This window comes from Aspergillus mulundensis (genome assembly GCF_003369625.1).
Source record: "Aspergillus mulundensis strain DSM 5745 chromosome Unknown scaffold_4, whole genome shotgun sequence".
Taxonomy (NCBI): Eukaryota; Fungi; Ascomycota; class Eurotiomycetes; order Eurotiales; family Aspergillaceae; genus Aspergillus; species Aspergillus mulundensis.
Window position 1 is genome coordinate 2,541,966 of NW_020797892.1, and position 22,120 is coordinate 2,564,085.

General features: G+C 51.9%; 9 protein-coding genes across 9 annotated transcripts; 5 read left to right on the plus strand and 4 right to left on the minus strand.

Annotated features, from left to right (window-relative positions):
* Nucleotides 1-71: 71 nt before the first annotated feature.
* On the minus strand, nt 72-1,561 carry DSM5745_05244 (putative cysteine synthase; the record flags this gene model as incomplete). Its single annotated transcript, XM_026747260.1, has 5 exons — nt 72-244; nt 296-942; nt 990-1,108; nt 1,153-1,212; nt 1,268-1,561. The coding sequence occupies 5 exons, from the start codon at nt 1,559-1,561 to the stop codon at nt 72-74; spliced, it is 1,293 nt and encodes a 430-aa protein (XP_026604740.1).
* Nucleotides 1,562-2,067: 506 nt separating this feature from the next.
* DSM5745_05245 (class I SAM-dependent methyltransferase) lies at nt 2,068-3,389 on the plus strand (the record flags this gene model as incomplete). The annotated part of the gene is made up of 2 exons (XM_026747261.1): nt 2,068-3,129; nt 3,180-3,389. The coding sequence occupies 2 exons, from the start codon at nt 2,068-2,070 to the stop codon at nt 3,387-3,389; spliced, it is 1,272 nt and encodes a 423-aa protein (XP_026604741.1).
* A 238-nt stretch (nt 3,390-3,627) lies between these two features.
* On the plus strand, nt 3,628-5,632 carry DSM5745_05246 (putative acetamidase; the record flags this gene model as incomplete). Its single annotated transcript, XM_026747262.1, has 7 exons — nt 3,628-4,063; nt 4,128-4,240; nt 4,291-4,514; nt 4,576-4,850; nt 4,909-5,084; nt 5,141-5,435; nt 5,517-5,632. The coding sequence occupies 7 exons, from the start codon at nt 3,628-3,630 to the stop codon at nt 5,630-5,632; spliced, it is 1,635 nt and encodes a 544-aa protein (XP_026604742.1).
* Nucleotides 5,633-6,017: 385 nt separating this feature from the next.
* Nucleotides 6,018-7,437, minus strand: pex13 (peroxin PEX13; the record flags this gene model as incomplete). Its single annotated transcript, XM_026747263.1, has 3 exons — nt 6,018-6,769; nt 6,819-7,322; nt 7,386-7,437. 3 exons carry the CDS (start codon nt 7,435-7,437, stop codon nt 6,018-6,020), a joined length of 1,308 nt encoding a protein of 435 aa, XP_026604743.1.
* Nucleotides 7,438-7,851: 414 nt separating this feature from the next.
* Nucleotides 7,852-9,778, minus strand: DSM5745_05248 (ER oxidoreductin; the record flags this gene model as incomplete). The annotated part of the gene is made up of 3 exons (XM_026747264.1): nt 7,852-7,978; nt 8,028-9,601; nt 9,659-9,778. 3 exons carry the CDS (start codon nt 9,776-9,778, stop codon nt 7,852-7,854), a joined length of 1,821 nt encoding a protein of 606 aa, XP_026604744.1.
* A 1,612-nt stretch (nt 9,779-11,390) lies between these two features.
* DSM5745_05249 (uncharacterized protein) lies at nt 11,391-12,139 on the minus strand (the record flags this gene model as incomplete). The annotated part of the gene is made up of 2 exons (XM_026747265.1): nt 11,391-11,501; nt 11,555-12,139. 2 exons carry the CDS (start codon nt 12,137-12,139, stop codon nt 11,391-11,393), a joined length of 696 nt encoding a protein of 231 aa, XP_026604745.1.
* A 2,803-nt stretch (nt 12,140-14,942) lies between these two features.
* On the plus strand, nt 14,943-15,512 carry DSM5745_05250 (HVSL domain-containing protein; the record flags this gene model as incomplete). The annotated part of the gene is made up of 2 exons (XM_026747266.1): nt 14,943-15,198; nt 15,229-15,512. 2 exons carry the CDS (start codon nt 14,943-14,945, stop codon nt 15,510-15,512), a joined length of 540 nt encoding a protein of 179 aa, XP_026604746.1.
* Nucleotides 15,513-16,408: 896 nt separating this feature from the next.
* Nucleotides 16,409-18,695, plus strand: DSM5745_05251 (DUF3807 domain-containing protein; the record flags this gene model as incomplete). Its single annotated transcript, XM_026747267.1, has 5 exons — nt 16,409-16,438; nt 16,500-17,119; nt 17,408-17,825; nt 17,972-18,103; nt 18,177-18,695. The coding sequence occupies 5 exons, from the start codon at nt 16,409-16,411 to the stop codon at nt 18,693-18,695; spliced, it is 1,719 nt and encodes a 572-aa protein (XP_026604747.1).
* A 1,530-nt stretch (nt 18,696-20,225) lies between these two features.
* On the plus strand, nt 20,226-21,918 carry DSM5745_05252 (neutral amino acid permease; the record flags this gene model as incomplete). Its single annotated transcript, XM_026747268.1, has 6 exons — nt 20,226-20,434; nt 20,493-20,579; nt 20,644-20,975; nt 21,029-21,172; nt 21,227-21,441; nt 21,493-21,918. 6 exons carry the CDS (start codon nt 20,226-20,228, stop codon nt 21,916-21,918), a joined length of 1,413 nt encoding a protein of 470 aa, XP_026604748.1.
* Nucleotides 21,919-22,120: the final 202 nt, after the last annotated feature.

Here is a 22,120-nt window from a genome sequence, read left to right on the forward strand (position 1 = left end):
CGGTTTTCAAAGACCAGTGCAAAGGTTCTGCTGGGATATTATTCAAAGTATGCAGGGCAGTAACCTGATGGTTACTGTTCGTCTTTCGCATTCAAAACGTCCTCCAATCTTGTGTCCACGGCGCCGCCGACATTCCCAGCCTTAGCCCAGAATCTTGAAAGATGCCTTGAGCCTGAATCGGACAGCATGGTGACAATTCTGTGACCCGGTCCCAGTTTCAAGGCGGTTTTGACAGCGGCAAAACCTTATTGGAATGTGAGTGAAGCGGATAGTTTAGTATCAGGTTGGAACTCACAGTTGACAGCACTGCTACTCCCAGCAAAGATGCCGTCCTTCTCAACGAGCCATCTAGCCATCGCCAATGCCTGTGCATCTGTCACTCTAACAGCGTCATCAACGAGCTCCCTTCCCGCTTCGAAGTTCGCCGTGACGCGGTTGATTCCGATACCCTCCACGATAGTATCAACCTGTCTCCGACGGCGGGTTCCTTCCTTCTCCTTCGTGTCAAACATGACCCCGTAACGCACTCGGTTATACAATCCGCTACCCTGAGGATCGGCTACTACCACGGTCAAGTTGGGGATCTTTGGCTTGAGAAACAGGGCCACGCCGGAAATTGTGCCTCCAGTCCCAGCGCCCGCGACGAAGGCGTCTAGGGTTCCATTGCACTGGGCGTAGATCTCCGGGCCGGTGCCATTGTAGTGGGCTCGCCAGTTTGCCTCGTTCTCAAATTGGTCTGCAAAGTATCCCCTACCACGTTGGGACGGTGTACCTGCTGATGACTCGGGTGCTGTTGAATGGGTATGGGCTTGAGCAAGTGCTCGCGCCCGGTTAACAAAGTTGTCCTTCTCAACTATAGGTGCTGGGGGCACGCGATCGACTACTGCGCCCAGCTTCAGGAGCAGATTTGACTTCTCGATGGCCTGGTCTGATGGCATACAGCTGGTACAGGGTTAATTAGGCTCGGTTGGTGTTGAAGAGGCACGTACATATGCGCAAGGTAGCCCTTCGCCCTGGCCAATGTGGCCAATGAAATCCCCGTCGACCCAGATGTCCCTTCGTAGATCGTATCTCCCGAATGCGGAGTCATCAATCCTTTCTCTTCAGCCTGTGGATGTTAGTGTCATCAGGCAATAGTTATATGTCACGTACTATCTCAATCATGCTCAGCGCTACTCGGTCTTTTGAGCTCTGGCCAGCTCCATTCAGGAACTAGGTTTTGTGTTAGAGAATCCAACATATGATAGACACATGGACGATGACGTACTTCAGCCTTCGCTAGGATTTCACACCCGGTGGCCTCGGACAATGACTTGATTCGAAGGAGAGGAGTATTCCCTATACAACCCTCAATTCCATCAACGATAGCGGGAGGCCCATGCCTCGCAGCCAGGGACTCTGGTAATGTGCCTTGAGCTGATTCCAAAGACTGTGATCGGCGTGCTCGGTATTCTCTGATGCGCTCCTCGATCTCGGGGTAGAATAGATGCTTGAAAGCTATCGAGAGGACAACTCCCGCCACAAAGGCGGAGCCAATATACACATGTGAGTTATCAGGCATCTTTAGACGTATGGGCAAAGAAAAAGGCCCATTTGAAGCAGTGACGGCAAGATAAAAGTAAAGTCGTTGGAGTTGAAGCTGGAGCTACGTCGAAGGAGAAAAGCTCGGGCCACCTGCCAACGTCCGCCCGCAATCGATCGAGATTCCGCTCCTCACTATCCAGCTTCCTCCTCCACGCTTTTACCCTCATCTCCCCAGCTAAAGACCGTCCTGCTATGGACTCTCCGGTCCTGAATCAGCTGTTTCGACAGCTGTTTCGTCACCCAGCGTGTCAATCCGTTCGTTCATCACCTTCGTCGCACACATTTCGCCTATCTCGGTCTCAACAACAGTGCCGGCCGTTCCTCACGCGTCGGGCGGCGGCCAAGCGCAAGTGTACCGACGATGGCTTGAATTGGACAAAGCGCGGCGATTATCCGAAGAATATAGATGAGGAATTGAAGACATACCCGTTAATGACGGCGAAGCAATTGCGGCATCGGCAAGACCGGCCACGCCAGGTACAGATGTTGACGAGAGAATTTATCGATGGTGAGCCTTCGGATCCGTTGCGCAACATGTGCATGTTTGCTGACAGTATTGTTTTCTCATTATCAGATAGTTTGTATAACCCGCATTACGGCTATTTCTCCAAGCACGCGACCATCTTTAGCCCTGGGGAGCCATTTAATTTTAATGATATCGAGGACGGGCCAGCTTTCCACCGGATGCTAGGGGAGCGCTACACAGAATTCGAGGATATACTGGATGAGAAAAGTCCGGACGAGGCCCGTCAGTTGTGGCATACACCGACCGAGCTGTTTCGGCCTTACTATGGGGAGACCATTGCCCGCTATCTAGTGTCGAATTACAAACTGACGCTGTACCCCTACCACGATCTTATCATATACGAAATGGGTGCAGGAAATGGAACCCTCATGATCAATATCCTCGATTTCATACGCGACACAGACTACGAGGTCTACCAACGAACCAAGTTCCGCATTATTGAAATCTCCCCGGCGCTGGCTGGGCTTCAGATGAAGAACTTGACCGACTCGCTCTATGCTGCCGGCCATCTGGACCATGTGGAGATTATCAACAAATCCATCTTCGAGTGGGACACCTATGTGCACTCGCCCTGCTTTTTTCTTGCGCTCGAGGTGTTTGACAACTTCGCTCATGATGCCATTCGCTACGACACTAAGACAGAGATGCCGCAACAGGGCGGGGTGTTGATCGATGGAGATGGCGAATTTCACGAGTTTTGGACTCCCAAGCTGGACCCTGTGGCTTCCCGATTCCTGCGTGTTCGTCAAGCCGCAGCTCGGCGCGAATTCCCTAGTCCGTTGGGACCGCGGCTTACACGGCAAGTCCGTGGAGCTCTACCCTTCCAGAAGCCTTACACAATTCCTGAGTACATTCCTACTCGACTGATGCAATTCTTCGACATACTCGACAATTACTTCCCTGGCCACCGACTCTTGGCCAGTGACTTCAGCAGCCTTCCGGACGCGGTTCTGGGGATCAATGCGCCGGTGGTACAAACACGGTACAAGAGGAGGACAGTACCAGTCACCACTCCTTTTGTAAGTGACCATGGCCCTAAAGGAGCGTGCAACCAGCTTACATCCTACAGGTCCACCAAGGTTATTTCGATATCTTTTTTCCCACAGACTTCAATGTCATCGAGGACATCTACCGAGCTGTCACCGGGAAGCTCACACAAGTAGCGAGCCACGAAGATTTCATCCGACGCTGGGCGTACGTTGAAGACACAGAGACCAGGAGCGGCGAGAATCCGCTTTTGACGTGGTATAAGAACGCCAGCATGTTGATAACTGTCTAATGTACATGTTACGGCCAGGAATGTAATTATAGAACCGTGATAACACGCCAGGAACAATGATGAACAAGCATTCATATCTCCAAATTCAGGCTTATCTCTAAGTCATTCGGTTAAGACTTAGAGAGTTGACCCCTCTTTCTCCGCAGATAACCATTCTTCCTTCATAACGCCCGAAACAAGCGCCCCAACATTCTCAGAAAGAGTCCCCAAGGAAACGCAATCTGGCAAGAAAGTGAAGATGACAGAACCTCACTGGAAACCCATCGTGCACCGAAAGCGCCTTACCCAGCTGCAGTCCATCCCCCAGCCCTGGCGCCTGCCCGCATCAACCCTCACCTCCACCAAAACTCCCCTAGAAACAATCCAGACTTGTGGCATTCTGAACTCCGAAGAGCTTCAATGGACAGAGATCGCCGGCATCACCGAGCTAGTTCGCCTGCTCACCTCGCGCTCCGTGACCTCCGTGCAACTGACAACCGCATTCTGTAAGCGCGCCGCCATCGCGCAGCAGTTGACGGGCTGCCTAACGGAAATATTCTTTGACCGGGCGCTGCAGAGGGCAAAGCGTCTAGATGAGGAGTTCGAGAGGACTGGGAAGGTCGCGGGGCCTCTGCATGGCATACCAGTTTCTGTTAAGGATCGGTTTGATGTGGAGGGGTTTGATACTACTGTTGGTACGTCCTACTATGCCTCTGCGATTGACTTTGCGGTAGACTAAATGGGGCTGGCTTATTTCAGGCTGGGTAGGACTGGCCAACAAACCAGCAGCAAAGTCGGACTCCGTTGTGCAATTGCTGGAATCCATGGGAGCTGTTCTGTACGTTAAGACAAATGTTCCTCAGTCTTTGATGGTGAGTATTCTCCATCTCTTACTGAGCGAGCTTGAACTGACTAAGGGTAGATGTCCGACTCGTACAACCACGTCTTTGGACAGTCCGTCAACGCCTTCAACACCGCGCTCATCTCGGGCGGTAGTTCCGGAGGCGAAGGCGCGCTCGTTGGTGCTGGGGGAAGCATCTTGGGGATCGGGACGGACATAGGAGGCTCGATCCGCGTGCCATCCAACCTCCAGGGCCTGTACTCGATCTGCCCTACAACGGGGCGGGTCCCGTGGAATTGCTCTTTGTAAGTGCGCTCTCCCCAGTGATTCACACGTGAGACTCGGTGGTGTACTGACGCATACCAGCATGCATCAGCACTACCTTGTTCCACCGGTGGCAGGTCCCATGGCCAGAAGTCTTCCAACGATCGAGTACTTCATGCAGAGCCTCCTAGACTCGAATCCATGGAATCTTGATCCAGGATGTATCCCCATCCCCTGGCGGAGAGAGATGGCGGCTTTGCCAACCAAGAAGCTGAAGCTAGGTATTGTCTATGACGACGGCGTCGTACGGCCCCAGCCTCCTGTTATGCGGGCTATGCGGGAGGTTGCAAAGAGATTGACCGATGCCGGTCACGAAGGTAACCCTAATAATGATCCTGACCTGGACCCGTAACAACCGTCTAACTAACAACGCAGTGGTCGAATGGGACACATCCCTCCACACAGCCGGCACAAACCTCTGGACAAAATCCGTCCTCTCCGACGGCGGCCATCACTGCCGGCAGCTTTGCGCTATCGTCGACGAACCCTTAATCCAGGGTATGGTTGTCGGAACAGCAGCAGACGAGCTGTCGAGCGTCGAGAAGGAAAAGGTACCCATCCCGCCCATCCCAACACGCAAGTCGTATCTAACCTAGTCCACATCCAGCTCGAAGAAGAAAAATACACCTTCCAAGAAGCGTACCTCGCGCAATGGCTCTCCAGCGGCATCGACGCGCTCGTCCTCCCCGTAACGCCCTGGGTCGGGTATAAGCCGAAGCAATGGGTGCAAAGCAGCCAGTGGCTGGGCTATACGGCGCTGTACAATCTGCTAAACTACGCGGCTGTTACTGTGCCCGTGGCGAAGGCGGATGAGCAGCTTGACCATCCTGTTTCCGGGATCGACGAGGAGTGGAAGACTTATGCTCCCAGGAACGAGGCGGATCGGTTTAATTATGGCCAGTGTATGTTTTCTTCCTCGTCTTTGTTTTGTCTCTCAGGGGACATGTTCGAAGGACTGGTCTAATAGTGTTGTGCGCTTCTAGACGTTATCGATTTGGTCAAAGAGATGCCCGTGACTGTGCAGATTGTTGGGGGGCGGTTTGGAGAGGAGAAGGCGGTTTCGGTTGCGAAGGTTGTGGATGGGCTTTTTGGCCGCTGAGTTGGTTTCTTCTTGAGCTTTTCTCTCCTTGCTATATTGTCGAGCTCACTTGACCCTAGCGTCATTGCAGGATAGACAACCAAATTTTACTTATAGGAATACTCTGGTCTACATTAGGAGGCTCCAGAGTGGAAACGAATGCACATACTAACAAAATCTCGGACATGCAGTAAACCATGCTTTTTGGGATAAATGTCTAGCATTGGATATCATACGTGCCACAGACACGGTAAAAGAAAGATAAGAAGCAAAGAATAAGAAATAAAGCCTATACACGCCGCTGAAACAAGAACAAAAAGCAAGGGAAAAGAACACCGCGTGGATTAAGAGCGTGGTGATGGTCCGCTTCATAACATCCAAACAAACTAAATGGATCGAAAGACATTCATGAGTAGAACGCGCCCTTCTGGAAACTCTCTGGCGAGATATCGCCCATCTTTCCCTTGAGCTCGGGCTTCTGGCCCGCGACAGCCTCCGCGGCCACCTGCGTCTGACTCTGCATCGTGTTACTGCGGCTGCCCGCCTCACTGCCTGTCGTAATAGCCTGCTGCTGCGGCTTGCGTTGGATGGTTTCAAGATACGGGCCTGGGAGGTACCCGACCCGGCCGTCACGAGCGCGGCAGCGCCACCATTCCGACGCATTGCCCATCGGGTCGGATTTGCTGAGCACAGCGACGATGTCGCCCTTCTTCACGGCCAGGTCGATTCCGTTGGCCTCTTGTGATTCGGGTGTGTAGTCGTAGAGCACGCGGCAGAAGTCGAGCTTGGACGGGTCCAAGACACCTTGTTGCTCGCCGTTGGCGACCATCATCTTCTGGCGCTGCTCCTCCTGTGAGCGTGCGAGGGATTTAATCAGCTTGCCCATCAGGTATGGAAGACCGAAAAGGGCGACGAGGAACATCAGGAACGGCTTCCGCGACGGCCGCGGAGGAGCCGGAGAACCATCTGGGAGCGAAGCACGGCCGCCCATGAACGCGGCAAAAGCCGCCGGAGTGAGGGCCGTGGCATCCGCTGGTGGCGGACGGCCAGTGATCTTCGCAATCAACGTTCTGAACCATCGGATTAATGTGAAAATGCCTAATGCGGAGCCAAGAGTGTTGCGCAGGTTTCCGAACTGCTCAGCGACAGAGACCATGGCTGCAATTGTTAGCCCAACATCCTAGCCATCATAGACGGTCGCACTCACCAAAAAACGAACTATGCGTCGCCATGTAAGTACTCTCGAGCATCTGCGCGAACCCGCCAAAAGCCCCAACAATGCTTTCAATCATCTGAAATGTTGCCTGGGTGCTCTGGCTGAATGAATTCGTTAAACTGTTCGGGTCATTGGGGTCGCCAGGCATGCCGCCGCCGTACATGCCTCCATACCCGCCCATACCACCGTACATCCCTCCCATACCGCCATATCCACCATACATCGAGCCCATACCGCCAAACCGCGAATACGGGGACGAGTAGCTTCCGTAGCCGCCGTAGCCGCCGTAGGGCGATGTTCCGAATCGTGAGGCGCCGTATGGTGAGTAGTTTGAGGCGTTCTGATTCGCAACGGTGCTAAGTGTACTAGGTCGAGAGGGTAGAGAGGGGGCGGTCGTTGCGTTTGTTGTGGAGGCCGCTGCGGTCGGGGCCGCCGATGTTGTTGATGCTGGAGTCATGGCTGTGGATGTGGTCACGGATGATGATAAAGCGGTGCCTTGAGGAGTTTTATTGTCAGTAAATAATTCCTTGCACTGAGGAGGTTATTCTAGGCTCTTACCAGCATTGGCGCCGGCTCTCTCCCAAGGCTTGGGTGGCGATACGGACGCCATGGGAAACGCGAGGAAAACTCAGTGCCGCATGAAGGGGTATGCAGGAAGAACGAGACCTGCTCAAAGGCTCTAGTTCAGACCTTCAGGGTCGAAAGGAGATAAAAGCCGAGTCTGCGGATGAAGGCGTGGGGAGAGAGGAGAGGATGTCACAAAGGAACGCAGCGGTGGAGAAATCGATGGCGATTGAGGCAAAGGCAAAGCGCATGTGGCCGGAAATGCCGAGGCCCCGAGGACCTCCACACCCGGCGGTTATCGCCACTCCACTACGGAGTACCCTCACGTTCGTACGAATGGTCAATGCAATAAACCTTGATATAGACGTCTATCCCGTATATACAATACTATGCGATTATGCAATGACCAACTCCAGCCGAACGCCATGCCCAAATGAAATAGAACCACCTTGACCGGTTACTACAGCTCATCGCGAAAAGAAGGAGGCGGTCGCTGTGGAAGCTGGATGCTCCAACTGCGTGGCGGCACTGGAAGACCTAGCCAATAACTCCAAAGGCGGTTGGCTTCGAGGACACCGATCTCCCACCTAGAAATACATTAGAACAGCCAATCTATATCTTGAGGGAGAAACTTACAATGTCCAGGGTATATTAACCCAGCTCTTGAAGACAAACATGAGAGTATCCCATACAACGGAGAACTCGGCCTTGAGGTCGTCCATGAAAGTGTCGTCCTTGTGCCTCACTCGCCGTCTCTCCCAGGGGCGCGTCTGGGTGATATACTGCCAATTTTCGCTGTCGTCACCTTCGTAGTAGAAGGTCGAGCCACCGTCTTTGACGAGACGACGCACTTTCTTGCCGCCCGCGCGGCTCTGTCCTGCGTTCGATCCGGCGGGGATGGCGAATACCTGGCCGTCGGTGACCTCCATTGCACGGTGGAAGCTTCGGACGGCGGCGATACTGTGAGAGATACGACCGAGCGTGTTGATCAAGGCTACTAGTTCTGTTCGGCGCAGCGCAGGATTCTCGCCGTTCTTGGTCTCGTCGTACTCGAAAAGGACCTTCAAAGCGGTTCCGTAGCCGTTGACCTGAAGCTTTCCCCAGAGACGGCACTTGTCGCAGCCGACGCAATCCATCAATCGGCTGACGTTGCGGAAACGGTTACGGAAGTCTTCCTTAAGATCAATGGCGCTGGGGTCTTGGAACATGACGTTCTCATCGAAGATCTGGGGACGCTCGGCGAGAGTGGAAGTCAGGAGCGAAACTTTCTCTTTAGTTTCTTGGTCTTGTGCCGGATCGCCCATACAGTACGTGTAGCCCTCCAGGTGCTTCCGCAGCTTGGATACAGCGCGCGATACCAGCGCATAGTTGAAGTACAGGTTCGAAATACGTTCCGGATGGTTGTGGAGTCGCTCCTTGAAACATTGAAGGTTAGGGTGCCACTGTCCCGTGGTTTGGTTGAGATAGTCCCAGCATAGATGTGTCGAGATAGACGCATGCATTCCACTAATGAGCCGATGGAAGACCCGCTTCTCAACACACTCATTATCCAGTGGCAATATATCCGGCCGCTTCGACTCTTTCTGGAGGACATTCTGGAAGTCCTGAATAGCCTGGAGCCCACCCAGCGGAGCAAAGGACGACTGCTCAAGCTCGGGGACCGGCTTGAGGAAACAGTTCTCACGGTAGATGGCATCCCAGACTTGGTTTGCGCCTGCTCCTGCATATCCCGTAAATCGCTCAGGGTTGTCAACCAAACTCACGTAATCACCCTTTCCGCTAGTCCCTTCGTCCTCTGGGATACAGTAGTCCCGCTCATCGCACTCATCATCGTATTCCACCACGCAACTCTCCCCAACACCCTCTCCCAGCATTCCCTGCAACGGTCGATCCCGCGGCCTCTCATGCTGCTGCTTGCGCCCCGGATGTCCGGCTTTCGGCCCCTCCAGTTTACTCAGCTCCTCCGCGCGCCACGTTAACGGGATATCGTCTTCATTGTCTATAGTATTCACGGCGCACGCAATGTTGCCGCACATGCCTTCGGAGTCGGACCAGAACGGACACACTTTATTGAAGAGGTTGAGGCGATAGTATGAAAAGAAATCGGTTTCTTGTGTGATGGACTGGACGAGGGAGTAGACTTGGTCATTAAGGGCATCGATTGTGTGGTAGGAAACGCAGGCGTCGGAGACCACAGCATTGTGGTCGATCTAGAAACAAAACTGTCAGACCATGTCTGTAGGTATTATACACAAGGGATAGCTTACCGCGCAAGTGTCGTAGCCATGCATGGACATTTGCTCTTGTTCCTTAGCATTGGCCAGGCTCATGAGGCCAAACACGGCCAGGTAGAAGAACTTGGCCGCGGAGCGCATCTTCACGGCCATTCAAGCGCACAAGACCGAGTTCGATGTTGAATGGGAGAAAAGCTAATCTAGATAGGCCACCGATAATAAATCAATGAGGGCGAGGAGCTGTGGGAGCTTCACATGAAAAGAATGGCAAATCGGAACGTGGCCATAAGTATACGCTGGAGAAAGTTGAGCTCAAAGCGCAAGTCGCAGAAGAGATCGCGATGCTATGAAAGACGAAGAAGAGGCCAGCAGCGAAGGTATGAAGGAGTGGCAGCTGGAAAGTGGACAAGCTGTCCTTGGTGGCGGAGTGTATGGGGAGACCAACCAAAGGATCATCCGATCGGTTTCTTATTGATAAACGGCCGGGTCTTGGCGTTTATTGATAGCGATCAGGTCACCTACAGCTCTACTGTCTGTACTGCTTTTCGGTTTCCCAGTAATTCAGTGTACTGTAGAATCAAGTTCACGGTACTTGTCGAGACCATAATCAACACTCTAAAGCTTACGCCTGAGGAATGTCAGCGACTCCGCAATACCCGGCCATTATTAATCAACGTCAAACAGTCCCTTCGACTTGCATTGTCCAGTATCTAATATCTTCTCCCTTTATTCAATTCAAACCCTTTTCCTCTGCCCCGTGACCCCGTCGCGTCCCGTTTGCTTACACTCTAGCAGAATCGGGCACGGCACCAGACTCCCGGTACGGGCTACGGCAACCCGCCAGACGTACACGGTACAGAGTATAGTCCGAACCTGAAACATCGCCAGGGACCCGGGCCCTGTCAGGCCACCAGGGTCCAAGGCTTATGCACCATGGTGATTGTGCCCGGGCTATGTTATGCAGTGCCTGATCTGACCTGGTCTTGGCTAGCCCTTGATCAATCTAGCTGACCTTGAGTACAGCGCTCCTCGCTCCGTATCTTTTCTGTCTGCAGGCAGCATGGGTTTTTGAGACCTCCACTAGAGTCTCCATGCACAGTACGACAGCTGCTTTCCATGTCTGATCAACTGCGCTTCGACGAAGACAACTGGCGAGGCAGCGCAATATGCGCAGTCACGCTACAGTTCCAGTTGTTGGCAGTTACGTATGAACATTCTTGGCCCTGTAGGCTCCCTAAATAATTGAAGACACCCGTACAGACGGATTACAAGGTAGGAGTGTATTCCTTTCTTCGCGCTCCTGCATTGGCTATAGCTTACTGGCACTTGCCAAGCCTTTTGAGTCCGTAGTCCACTATGCAGCATGCTTTACGGCCAAGAGATATACGTTCACGACGGCAGGTTATGAGATGCATTCAATAGGATGGTCTGTCGATAGCTCACTCCCAGTCTAGCTGCCTAATTACGGTGGTCACACATATCGCTGATCAATGTGTTTAAAGGGAGTACAAAACTGAAAACATATATATGCCCAACTAGGGCCCGAACACGAGCAACAAAGTCAAATAGGCTGTGTAAGTTGACGAGCCTTCTAGGCGTCCAATGAATCATCCGAGCAGAAAACATAACTCAGTCCGAAAAGCGCCTCAATTCAGATACGAAATTCGAGACAGATGGTCCAAGTCAACTCCACCAACTCCGTACAGATGGGTATTGGGCACAAAAAATCATCCAATCAGCAAAGAACAAAAAGCCAAAAAGCAAACTAAGTCGAGGCCCTGTGCTTTCGTCGGAAGACGTTGCGGATTGGAGCAAAGGGTTTCGCCGGCGTGCTTGTGTAAAAGGGATCATTCCGGAAGTCCTCATCGGTGTATTTCTGAAGGAATGTCAGTATCTACACTGAAGAGAAAAGCTAGATAGGCAACTTACCTGGCGAGGATGCCAAGGAAAGTCAGCCATCATATTATGGCCCTCTTCGTAGTCGTACGTCTGGCCCTCTCGATCGGTATAGCCAGAAGGGTAGAAAGCGATTCCGTCAAGAGGTCGGCGACGGTTGATAGCGTCGGCGATCTTGTGGTGGGGAGTTGCCTTCAGAGCCTCTTCGTTAGACTCTCGGACGGCATCAAGAGGCGAATGAAGGCTGATCCTATTGCGCTCTGGGTAGACGGCATCATATGGCCCTTCATGGTGATATGAGAACTGAGAGGCCGTGTCCAAGCGGTCGATAACGTCGGGGCTGACTAGTTGGGAATGCCGGAGATTTCGTCCGGGGCGTCGGGAGCGTCTTCCGCGGCTGTGCTGGGAAGCGTCGAAGAGACATTCGGCGTAGGCGAAGTCGGCAGGCGGGACTGAAGGAGAGCGGCCCAGTCTTCTGGTGGATCGAGTTGGTGAAGGTGATGGCGAGAGGAAGCGCTGGTATGGGCTTGCACTGCCTATAGAAGATGAGGAACTCATGCTTTTTGGACTTTGAGAGCCAAGCGCGGGGTATGCGTAATCCATTTGATATGGCTGCATTTTTGGATGTTGAGAAGGGAGAAGTCGATGAATATATCTGAGAAAAAAAGTGTTTCCGACAATGGCGCCCGCAGGAGGATTTGCTGCAAGGTGTCAGCAGGCTGCAATAGTACAAGGCACTATTGAAGCCTTACGTACCTGTCGCGAGGCCGTTGGTGGGGCTTGCAGCTATTGATGCGAGGAGGTATATAGACTCGATATGTCACTTGTGTTGACACTTTGACAGCTCGTTGCTATGAGGTGAGGTGGTTGTACGCGGGAGAAAGAAATCTGGGCAAGCGACGAGGCGAGGAAAGCATATTTATGGCTCTCTGGCTTAGAACAGTGGCCGTACTCTTAGTCTGAGTTGCTCACGGTCATTGCCTCCGGGCTGTGTGAGTGACGTGAGAGACTCCGGGCTGACGCATGATGGCTCCGCTGAGATCCGCACCACCATCTTTATCAATCACGAACATTGCCTATCCTGGTCTAGGTGGTTGCCCGTTTGGGTATGGTCTACGGAATTTGCGGGAGCACTAGGCTGCTTCAAGTGGGACAGGGTCCAGACCTATGATGAAAAAATGGGGCACGATCACTTCCATCGAACCCGAGCGGCTGTAGACTCCGATTCTGAGTCTAGATAGGCAAGAATACGAATATTGGCTGAATCTGACTTCTCTAATTGAAGTCTGCTTCACCGCAAATTCTCTCTTTGTATCATAAGGTTAGAGTCAGCTGACTCGGCACCCGATTCTGGGCGCCACGCAGCTGACGGAATGAAGAATGTATATGTTAGCCGAGGCGCGTCTTAGAGCTGGAACTCAATCTGTCTTTTACAAGTTATAGTGCTTTTCGGCGGTAGCAAAGACAGATACTTGCAACTTCTCTCAACCTCAATTTATTGAGCTGTTCTCTCAAGAATTGCGCTACAATTTAAGGTTATTCTTAGTATAGTTGCTAGCAAGTTAGCAACGGGCAACGGCGGGGCCGGCTCGGTCTAGCCCATCAGCCCTACACGTTTCCGGTCTTCCAGAACACCCAGAACACCCGCGACTATGACGGCGACACTTTTAATCACTAAACCAAGCTCATACATAAACATCCCCAACAGATATATTATCTTCTCACACCAGTGAGGAATGTAAGGACAGCCCCTCCATTGCCCGACAATACGGCACTTCCAGCTTGAGACTCTAACACCCCTCAACCACCCCATCTTAACTCAATTGTACTAGCCAGTTTGATAGGTAATACTGACTCCACTGCAGTCAAGAGTATTCTTAGATGTTTTGATACGGATTGAAGTCCAGCTTCTTTCTCCCGAATTATGTGATCTTTGCAACGAGTCAATGGATGGATACATACTCCTCAGGTTGGTGGTAACATGTGGTGCAGCAGGGAAGCGTCTCATTATCAACGGGGCCAGTATCACCAGTTTCCATGACGACCTAGCTTGCAGAGTGATAATCAAAAGAACTTGGCATAGCCAATTCAAGGAGCACGTCCATTGCCAGAGCCAATACAGCGGAGAAGCAGTTGCGAGCTTCATTGTGTCAAATGCGAGGTTCGTGATCTGTTTAGAGTCTTATCTGCCTTAGTCAAGTTGAATCTGGTCAAGACGGCCTTTGCCAGTCTTTTATGACCATCTCTCTAATACACAAATGGCCGAAACCCCCCAGGGCTACAGCGATACCTATCCAGATGCTGTGAACAATAGGTTTCGCGCTCATATTGTTTTATGTGGTACTCATCATTTCTCAGACCCCATTGATATTCATTATATGCTCACAAAGGCAAAAAGAAATATGGCCCTGAAAAGCATATACACGAGCAATCCGAGTCCAGAGGATTGACAGGGTGCTTCAAGCGGGACCATTACCTACTAACTCATGGAACGACCCTCGGGAAACATGGCTCGTTGCTGGAAATGGCTGCGCCACCAAGTTGTGAGCTCCTGGGCCTATGGCCACTTATTCGGTGAAAAAAACTTGAGAAATGAAATACGACACGAAACAGGGCACAATGAACAAACTTCTAGTCTCAAGTCAGCGTCCAATCCCATATCATCAGAGGAAGGACTCTGATCGCTGGGCAAATCATGGTGAGACTAGTGTTCCGGTGCCGATCTGGTCAGTATCGGGGCGAAAAGCAATAGAGATGACTGTGATTACTGGCGCCTCCGCGCTGACAAGATCAGCAGAATGTAGGCTCACTGCAAGTTATCAAAGATTGAGTAAGTACATTCTCATGCCAAAATCACCTGCAATGTCGTCGATCATAGCAACATGTCACAGCAACATGACACGGATCTATCGTTTTCTGCATATATTAGTTGTTCAGACCGTCTGGTAAACAAATCGTGTGCCTTGAGATGGTTACTTGACGATTTCGACCACAAGCCAATGAAGTGAAGCAAAGCGTAAGTGAGCCAAGAAGCAGTTCTCCTCCCAATCTACCTGGGAAAACGCAAAGGGGCCGACTGTATGGTTCAAAGATTTTCGTCGATCGAGCTGTTTTTGCAAGAACTCTTCTGCCGCCGTAAGAACTTAGTGAGTTTTTTTTCCGTCAGCCGCATGATCATGTACTTGGCGCAGAGTATGACATGCAAAAATGGGCGGATCAAGATTGGAAGAGGGATCTGAAATTGAGATCAAGATGGAATGTTGTGGTGAGAGAGAGTTGAGTGGATAACTATAGGTACCATTGCTGACTAACTCACTTTGCTCTTGGTCACGTGCACATAAATATATTTTGACTTGTGCCTAAAGCTGCAGATCTCCACGAGTCAAACTGGGGGCGATGCTCTGCTTCGACAGCATGCGCCATGGCTTTGGTGCAATACTCTGACTCGGAATCGGACTCGGAGAAGGAAGCCCCTCCCAGGAAACTCAACAAACCAAGCCAAGAGGCCCCAGGTCGTAACCCAGCCTCATTGCTCCCGCCGTTGCCTGCATCATTCCACGACCTTTATGCTTCTAGCGTCAAGGTCAGTGTCAGAGACGATCCGAGCCTTCATGGCGGCCGAAAGAGAGCGATTCCTCATATTGAGGGCAACTGGCCTACTCATATATATCTAGAATGTGAGTCTTATATACGGACTGCTTGTTTAGTCTACTCACTAAGAAGTGCAGGGTATCCGTCAAAAGATGAACTCGAGGTTCTGGGCAATGTAATCATTGAAGCTAAGCATGTACTCCAAGGGGAGCAAGCGAAACTCCATAGCTTCTTACATAGTGATCTTGGCGCACGACTTCCCCTTCACATCAGCCTTTCGCGACCGGTGGTCCTTAGAACCGATGAGAGGCAGCTATTTATGGACACTTTCGAAGCTGCGCTGAAAGACTCTGATATCTTGCCGTTCGTGCCATCTCTTGGGCCCTATGATGCAAACTAATTTCTCGAATCAGATTTGAGGTCCAGGTCGAGAGTCTGGACTGGGTGTCTAATTTTGAGAAAACGCGGTGGTTTTATGTGCTCCGTGCAAAACGGCCGGACAAAGATTGTCTAAATCGTCTTCTGCATATCTCCAATCGCTCACTCAGCCGGTTTGGTCAGCCGCCACTATATGCATCGGCGTTGGACTCTTCAGTATCTGAAGGGACCCAGCCGCATGCCAAAAGCAGTAAGCTTACTTCAACCAGCGACTACTCCGAGTGCTTCCATGTCTCCATAGCATGGAGCTTGACGGGGCCATCTGCTGAGGATAAGAAACGCATGGAAAGTATAGATCTTCATCCGCTTCGTGCCCTCAAGATCAAATTTGATTGTGTGAAGGCCAAGATCGGCAACAATGTCTCAAGCATACCGCTGTAATGCGGACATTGTCTGTGAGCGGGAAAGCTATCTTTTCAAAGCGTCAGAAAAGCTTGCCTATAAACTCGCGCTTGGATATGCGCCAGCAGCGGTCCATAGAGCGTGGTGAATACGGTGCGAATGTGCTAGTCTGTCCCAGTCCAAGTTATAGAGACGATTTGTAGAAATACCGAGAAGCCCCTGTGCTCCTTGTTTCTTTCACAACATCCATTCATAGGGAAACTATTATGATACCCAAATCTAAATTTCAATCTTGAACAGTCTATTACTCTCTGTCGTAAATAATGAACTACCGACTTGTTGTTCGGTTGCCAAAGAGTTGGTAATGATATGTGTAATTTACCGTTTTATTACATGTTGAATGACGCGCTCCTTTAGCTTCAGCTTCAGCTTCAGCCTTCATGTTTTTTACCTTCCATACCACCACGCGTCCAGCGAACCCTTGGTCCGCTAGTGGCTCTACACACTCTCGGAAACATGTCTTATCATGTCCCTCCCGTGACCCTCGTGAGTACTCCACCTAACAACCACCATTCCCCGATCTCTGTCAAGCTAACTGAACTCCTAGGAAGACCTCCAAGCCTTTCAAGCCAAACACTTCCCTGCGACCCTGAAGCCCCCCGCAATCCCACCCCTCGACACATACACCGAAAACCACTATTCTAACGACGAAGCCGACGAAGAAGACAACAAGGATGACGATCTCGGCTACTACCCCGACGGCGTAAAGCGCACGCTTACAGACGAGCAGATCCGCATCTTCCGCCATAGTGAGGTCCACGCGCTTCTACGCGAAAGGCAGATCGCGAAAGAAAATGAGGAGTATGAGAGGCAATATGGCAGTGGCGCTGAACCTGGACCTCGGGTCGATCCTCAGGTTCAGGCTAGTGGGGACCGAAGTGGGAGTTCGAAGGAGATGGAAGCCCTCTCTGGCTCTGCCTCTCCCAAGCTTCGCACGGCAGCAGTAGCCGGCAGAAAACGCTCCGCGGAGGATGCTGGATATGGAGCTGGCGTTGGTTCGCATGCTACAGCCAGGAGGAAGTCGCTGTCAAAGCCGTCAACGAAGTCGAGTGCCCCGAGGGATGTGCACATGGATTACAACGAGGAAAGTCCTGCTGCTGCTACAGCTACCAGTCAGCCTAGGGGGAGGCAGGCGGCTTCTCAGTTCATGGGTCGCAGAATCATTTCGTATGATGATTGATTTGGGCACCAAACCTGAAGCATTCCGCCCGACATTGCCTATTGATGAGCTATAATGAGCGTCCATCTCTGCGGTGAGTCTCTCACTTTCTTTATCTGCTACTGTTCCCCGCTATATGATGAAATCATCGTATCAGTCATCCTTAGTCGGAACGCCATACCATGAGGTACATGCGTAAGGCATTGACGACTTCAATCTTCTCTCTGAGCTAGTTGATTCTATTTGATTTCTTGAGTGCTTCTAAATCTCATAAGCTGACAATCTTATTGAACAAGGTCTTCCGCTTTATCTATACCCAGCAAGACGCTCAACAACTCGAAACGAGAACGCGAACGAGAACGCGAGCGCCATATGCTTATATGTGGCCCTCAATGGGGTTGGTATTTTGCTAACATAGCGCAGATGTTGCTTGCTTATAGTTATCTTTGTCATCAAGTCAACTGTATGCGCCCGGGCTTTGGAACTATAGCCCAAAAGAACGCTACGCCAATGAGCAAGCCTACCATTATCGGCTGCAGAACTATGACACCCGCTCGAGAAGCTATCGCTCCCGTCAAAAATGGGAATGCAGCACAGCCAACTGATCCAAAGCTGGCGGCGAACCCTGATGGAGTGTCAGTACTCAATGATATATATTATCTGTCTCGTCACGCACCTATCGCCCCGAGATGGAGCTCCTGTGGAACCACTTGGGTGAGGACATAGAGCCCCACTGGGTAGAAGGGGCCGATGAAGAATCCTGTTGAGCCAAGGTCAGACATCTCATTCCTGTAATGAGTTTAGCACTGCCTACCTAGCAAACAAACCGAGATGGCATTGACCAGAATGTTTGGGATTAGCCAGAACATCAGCTGGAAACCGAGTGCCAGCGTGATGTATACGAAGACCATGCGTCTCTCGCCGAACCGATGCGTGATGTCTGCCAGAGCAACGCGACCCAGGGTGAAGCCGCACCAGAAGACGGATGCAACGTAGCCAACCTTTTCAGGGTCTCCATGACGTACCCCGACTAGAAACTGCACCAGCCATCCTACCAACCGTTAGCTATACGCCCAATCTGCCGTTGAGTATAGGGTATGGTTTACCGCCCAGGGTTATCTCAGCTCCCGAATAAAGAAAGAAGAACATGGTGAGAAACCAAAGCGACCGATGTGCCAGCGTCTCGCGCAACTCTCTCCCCGCAGCCTCCTTAGCCCCTTCACTATTTGGCTTGAACAGCCCATGCCGGAACGCCCAAGCCGCAAACGAAGCGTTCGTCGCACCCAGCACAAGCGAGATGAGATAGTAAAGCTGCCACCGCGGCACCCGCGCCGCAATTGTATTCGCAACAAGCGGAGCCAGAATTGTTCCCACCCCATACATCGCATGAAGGATCCCCAGCCAGCGATGCGAGTTACGCACTGTCACCGTGAAGCTATTCGCCTGGGCGTTGGCAATCCCGCAGCCGAAACCCGTGAAGAGGAACGCCGCCAAGAAGAAGGGGAACGAGGGCGCCCAAAACAACAGTGCGAAGCCGATGCATTGTATTGCGATCCCGAGGAGCAGCGTCCCGCCAGTGCCTAGATGCGAGCAGATGTGGATGTTTGCGAAGGAGGCGCTGAAACTGCCGGCGAAGCTGACGAGGTAGATGTATGAGATTTCTAACAGGCCGATATGGAACCAAGGCTGGATGTAGGGAATTAGAGGGCCAAGGCAGGCGTCTGTAATCCCCGAGTCAGTTTCGACTCTGGTAAGTAAGAGTGCGAGGTAGAGAGATAAGGTACCGTTGAAGCCACCGCACAAGATCGAGAAGTTAGTGCTGGCTATCTTGCCATACACTTCTCGTGCATCGCTGTATGTCCCCTTGACTGGTGAGTCGGAGTCGGCCTCACTCTCGTCTTCGGGCGTAGTTGTGCTCTCTAGGTAGGGAGGCGGGTCGTCGTGGTCTATCAAAGTCATGGTCGGCGTTCAATCACGGGGACCTGATTGACCTGATGTTGAGCAGTTGTCTACGTCTAACTGCTCAGTCTCCGGGATAAACAGCTCTTATCATGTCTTCCTGCAGCGTACTTTTGCTGCACCGCACTGTTTCAAGTCGAGCTCAGATTATGAATCCTGGAGGGGGTAAAGCCAGCCAAGGGCCTTAGCAACAAAAAGCCGATGATCTGCCGAAGAGATAACAGACAGTGAGTGTGTGGTAGGTGCTCAGGCCTATACTCCGAGCGATATGCATGGACGTTACAGTGGCACGGTGCGGTGTCACCGTGGATGCTTCTCCAACTGCTGCACGTTCAACCCCGCATCGCTCCTTGACGTAAATGGACTGCTCCGCTCGCTCCGGCTTCCTCTTTGGGGCTGATGGGTATAGCTTATTTTATGACATGAATAATGTTTTTAATAATTTACAGTCGCGGGCTCACCACGCCGAGTCTCCGACCAACCCGAGCAGTGGGGACTGTCAGACTCAAAGTCAGAAGGCTTCCAGAAGGCGGCCGGAGTTGGGAGCTGGTTCCGGCCTCGGCCTCTGAGTCTGAGTCCTTGAGGCTTGAGGCTTGAGGCTGCACGCCACAATCTAAATTCCGAGCTTGTTCTGCCTCGACCAATGCGCGCGACTGCTGCGAGCGTCACGCTGCCGATCGCAGATATACCTCTTTCCAGCCCACAGAAATAACCTCACCATGTGGTTGACGTTTCTGACCTCCAGTCTGCAAATTAATAATGAGCGGCTGATGACTTGCCAGTAGCCCCCGGCATCGGAGGTCTTGAAGAAAATTTCCCCAGTTTCTTCAAGTTTCTGTTACGTCGCAGCTCGCAATTCGCTGTGCGGTCCACCAGAACCACTCGATCTGGTCCGCAGATGGCCCGGTGGCGGACGTGAGTTTCATGTCAAACTGCTCAGAGCAGTATCAGCGCCGTTGAGCTTCATCGGGCGCCTCCGAGGCTGGAACTTTCTTTTCACGTCGCCATCTGTCATCCCATTCTCTTCTTCTTCCTCATATACTCCGGCCGACGACAACCTCTCTCCTACACTTTCCCTCCCCATCCCGTCTGCTACTCGATCGATACTCTCTATCTGCCGATCTTTCCCATCAATCGATGTCCTCGTCGTCAAACATGACTCAGAACGCTGAGTCGCCAGTCCCCTACGGCCACGATGAATCGGGCCCAGAGAAGAACGTGACGGCCGACGAGGCTGCTTTTCCACAAGACGAGAAGAAGGGGAACGAAACGATGCCGCCTCCATACACGCAGTCCCCGTACACGTCAGATGCCTTTGGTGATGAGGAGTTTGCTGAAGTCAAATACAAGACTTTGAAGTGGTGGTACGCATCAATCGTCCAGTAAAACGGTTAGAGGATCATTCTGACTTTTTGTCTATAGGCAATGCGGTCTGCTCATGGTGGCCGAAACAGTGTCCTTGGGTGTCCTTTCGCTGCCTGCCGCCGTGGCAGGTTTGGGTTTCGTTCCGTACGTCTCCGATTTGATATAGCCCTATCAGACCACCAGAACCGCACGCTGACAGAGTACATAGAGCCATTATCATTCTCGTTGCGCTGGGTCTCTTTGCGACATACACAGGTTACGTCATTGGACAGTTCAAGAACCGATTCCCGCATGTAACGAACATGGCGGACGCGGGTGAGGTTGTGGCAGGAAAATTCGGCCGCGAGTTCATGGGCGTTGCGCAGATGCTGTTCTTCGTCTTCGTCATGGCGAGCCATCTGCTCACGTTTACCGTGGCTATGAACACCATCACTGAGCACGGCACGTGCTCGATTGTCTTTGGAGTTGTCGGAATGGTCGTCTCGTTCATTCTGTGCTTGCCTCGCACTCTGGAGAAGATGTCATGGCTCTCTCTAGTTTGTATGTCTGCCTCGTCCGTCATATTCATGAATAGTGCTAACCCTTCGAAACAGCATTTATCAGTATCTTTTCGGCCGTCATGATTTGCATGATTGGTGTTGGCATTTCTAAACCAGGAGTCAACAATGTTGTAGCAGTCGTTGACACCGACCTCTACCACGGTTTCACTGCTGTGACTAACATCGTCTTCGCCTTCTGTATGTTCTATGCATCCTCTATTCCAAAGATACCAAGCTAATGGGTGTCACCAGGCGGACACGCCGCTTTCTTCGGCCTCGCCGCCGAACTGAAAGACCCCCGCGACTTCCCTAAGGGTCTCTGCCTCCTCCAAGGAATCGACATCTGTCTCTACCTTGTCGCAGCTGTTGTAATTTACCGCTACGGTGGTGCCGACGTCACCTCGCCCGCTTTGGGATCTGCAAGCCCAATTGTCAGCAAGGTCGCCTACGGCATTGCCCTTCCTACTGTATGTCCCTCGAATATCACGCCTCTCTCCTCAAAGACTAATAGGAACTAGATCCTCATCGCCGGTGTTATTTACGGCCACGTTGCCTCCAAATACATCTACGTCCGCATTTTCCGCGGCACAGACCGCATGCACAAGCGCGATGCCGTCGCCGTCGGCTCCTGGGTCGCCATTGCCCTTGGCCTCTGGATCCTAGCCTGGATCATTGCCGAGGCGATCCCCGTCTTCTCCAACCTCCTCTCCCTGATCACCGCCCTCTTCGCCAGCTGGTTCACCTACGGCCTGTCTGGCATCTTCTGGCTCTTCATGAACAAGGGCCTCTGGTTCAAGAACTGGAAGAAGATCTCCCTTACGCTCCTTAACCTGCTCGCTATTGCAGTTGCCTGCGTGCTCTGTGGCATGGGTCTCTGGGTGTCTGGCAAGGCTCTGCACGACAACCCGAGCTCGGCGAGCTTTTCGTGCGCGAATAATGCTTAGCCTGCTTACTTGCCTATCTTGATATTATCGAATAGGTTCGTTTGGGCGTTTGTATACATATGCATATCCGGTATATATTTTGGGATGTTCAGCCTTACATAGACTCGGCGTTGTGGCTTTCTTTTCTTTCGTCTTGCATCGGTGGTGATCTACTTATTCTTCTGCATTGTTATGGTCATGGTCACGGTTCAAAGCATTGGCT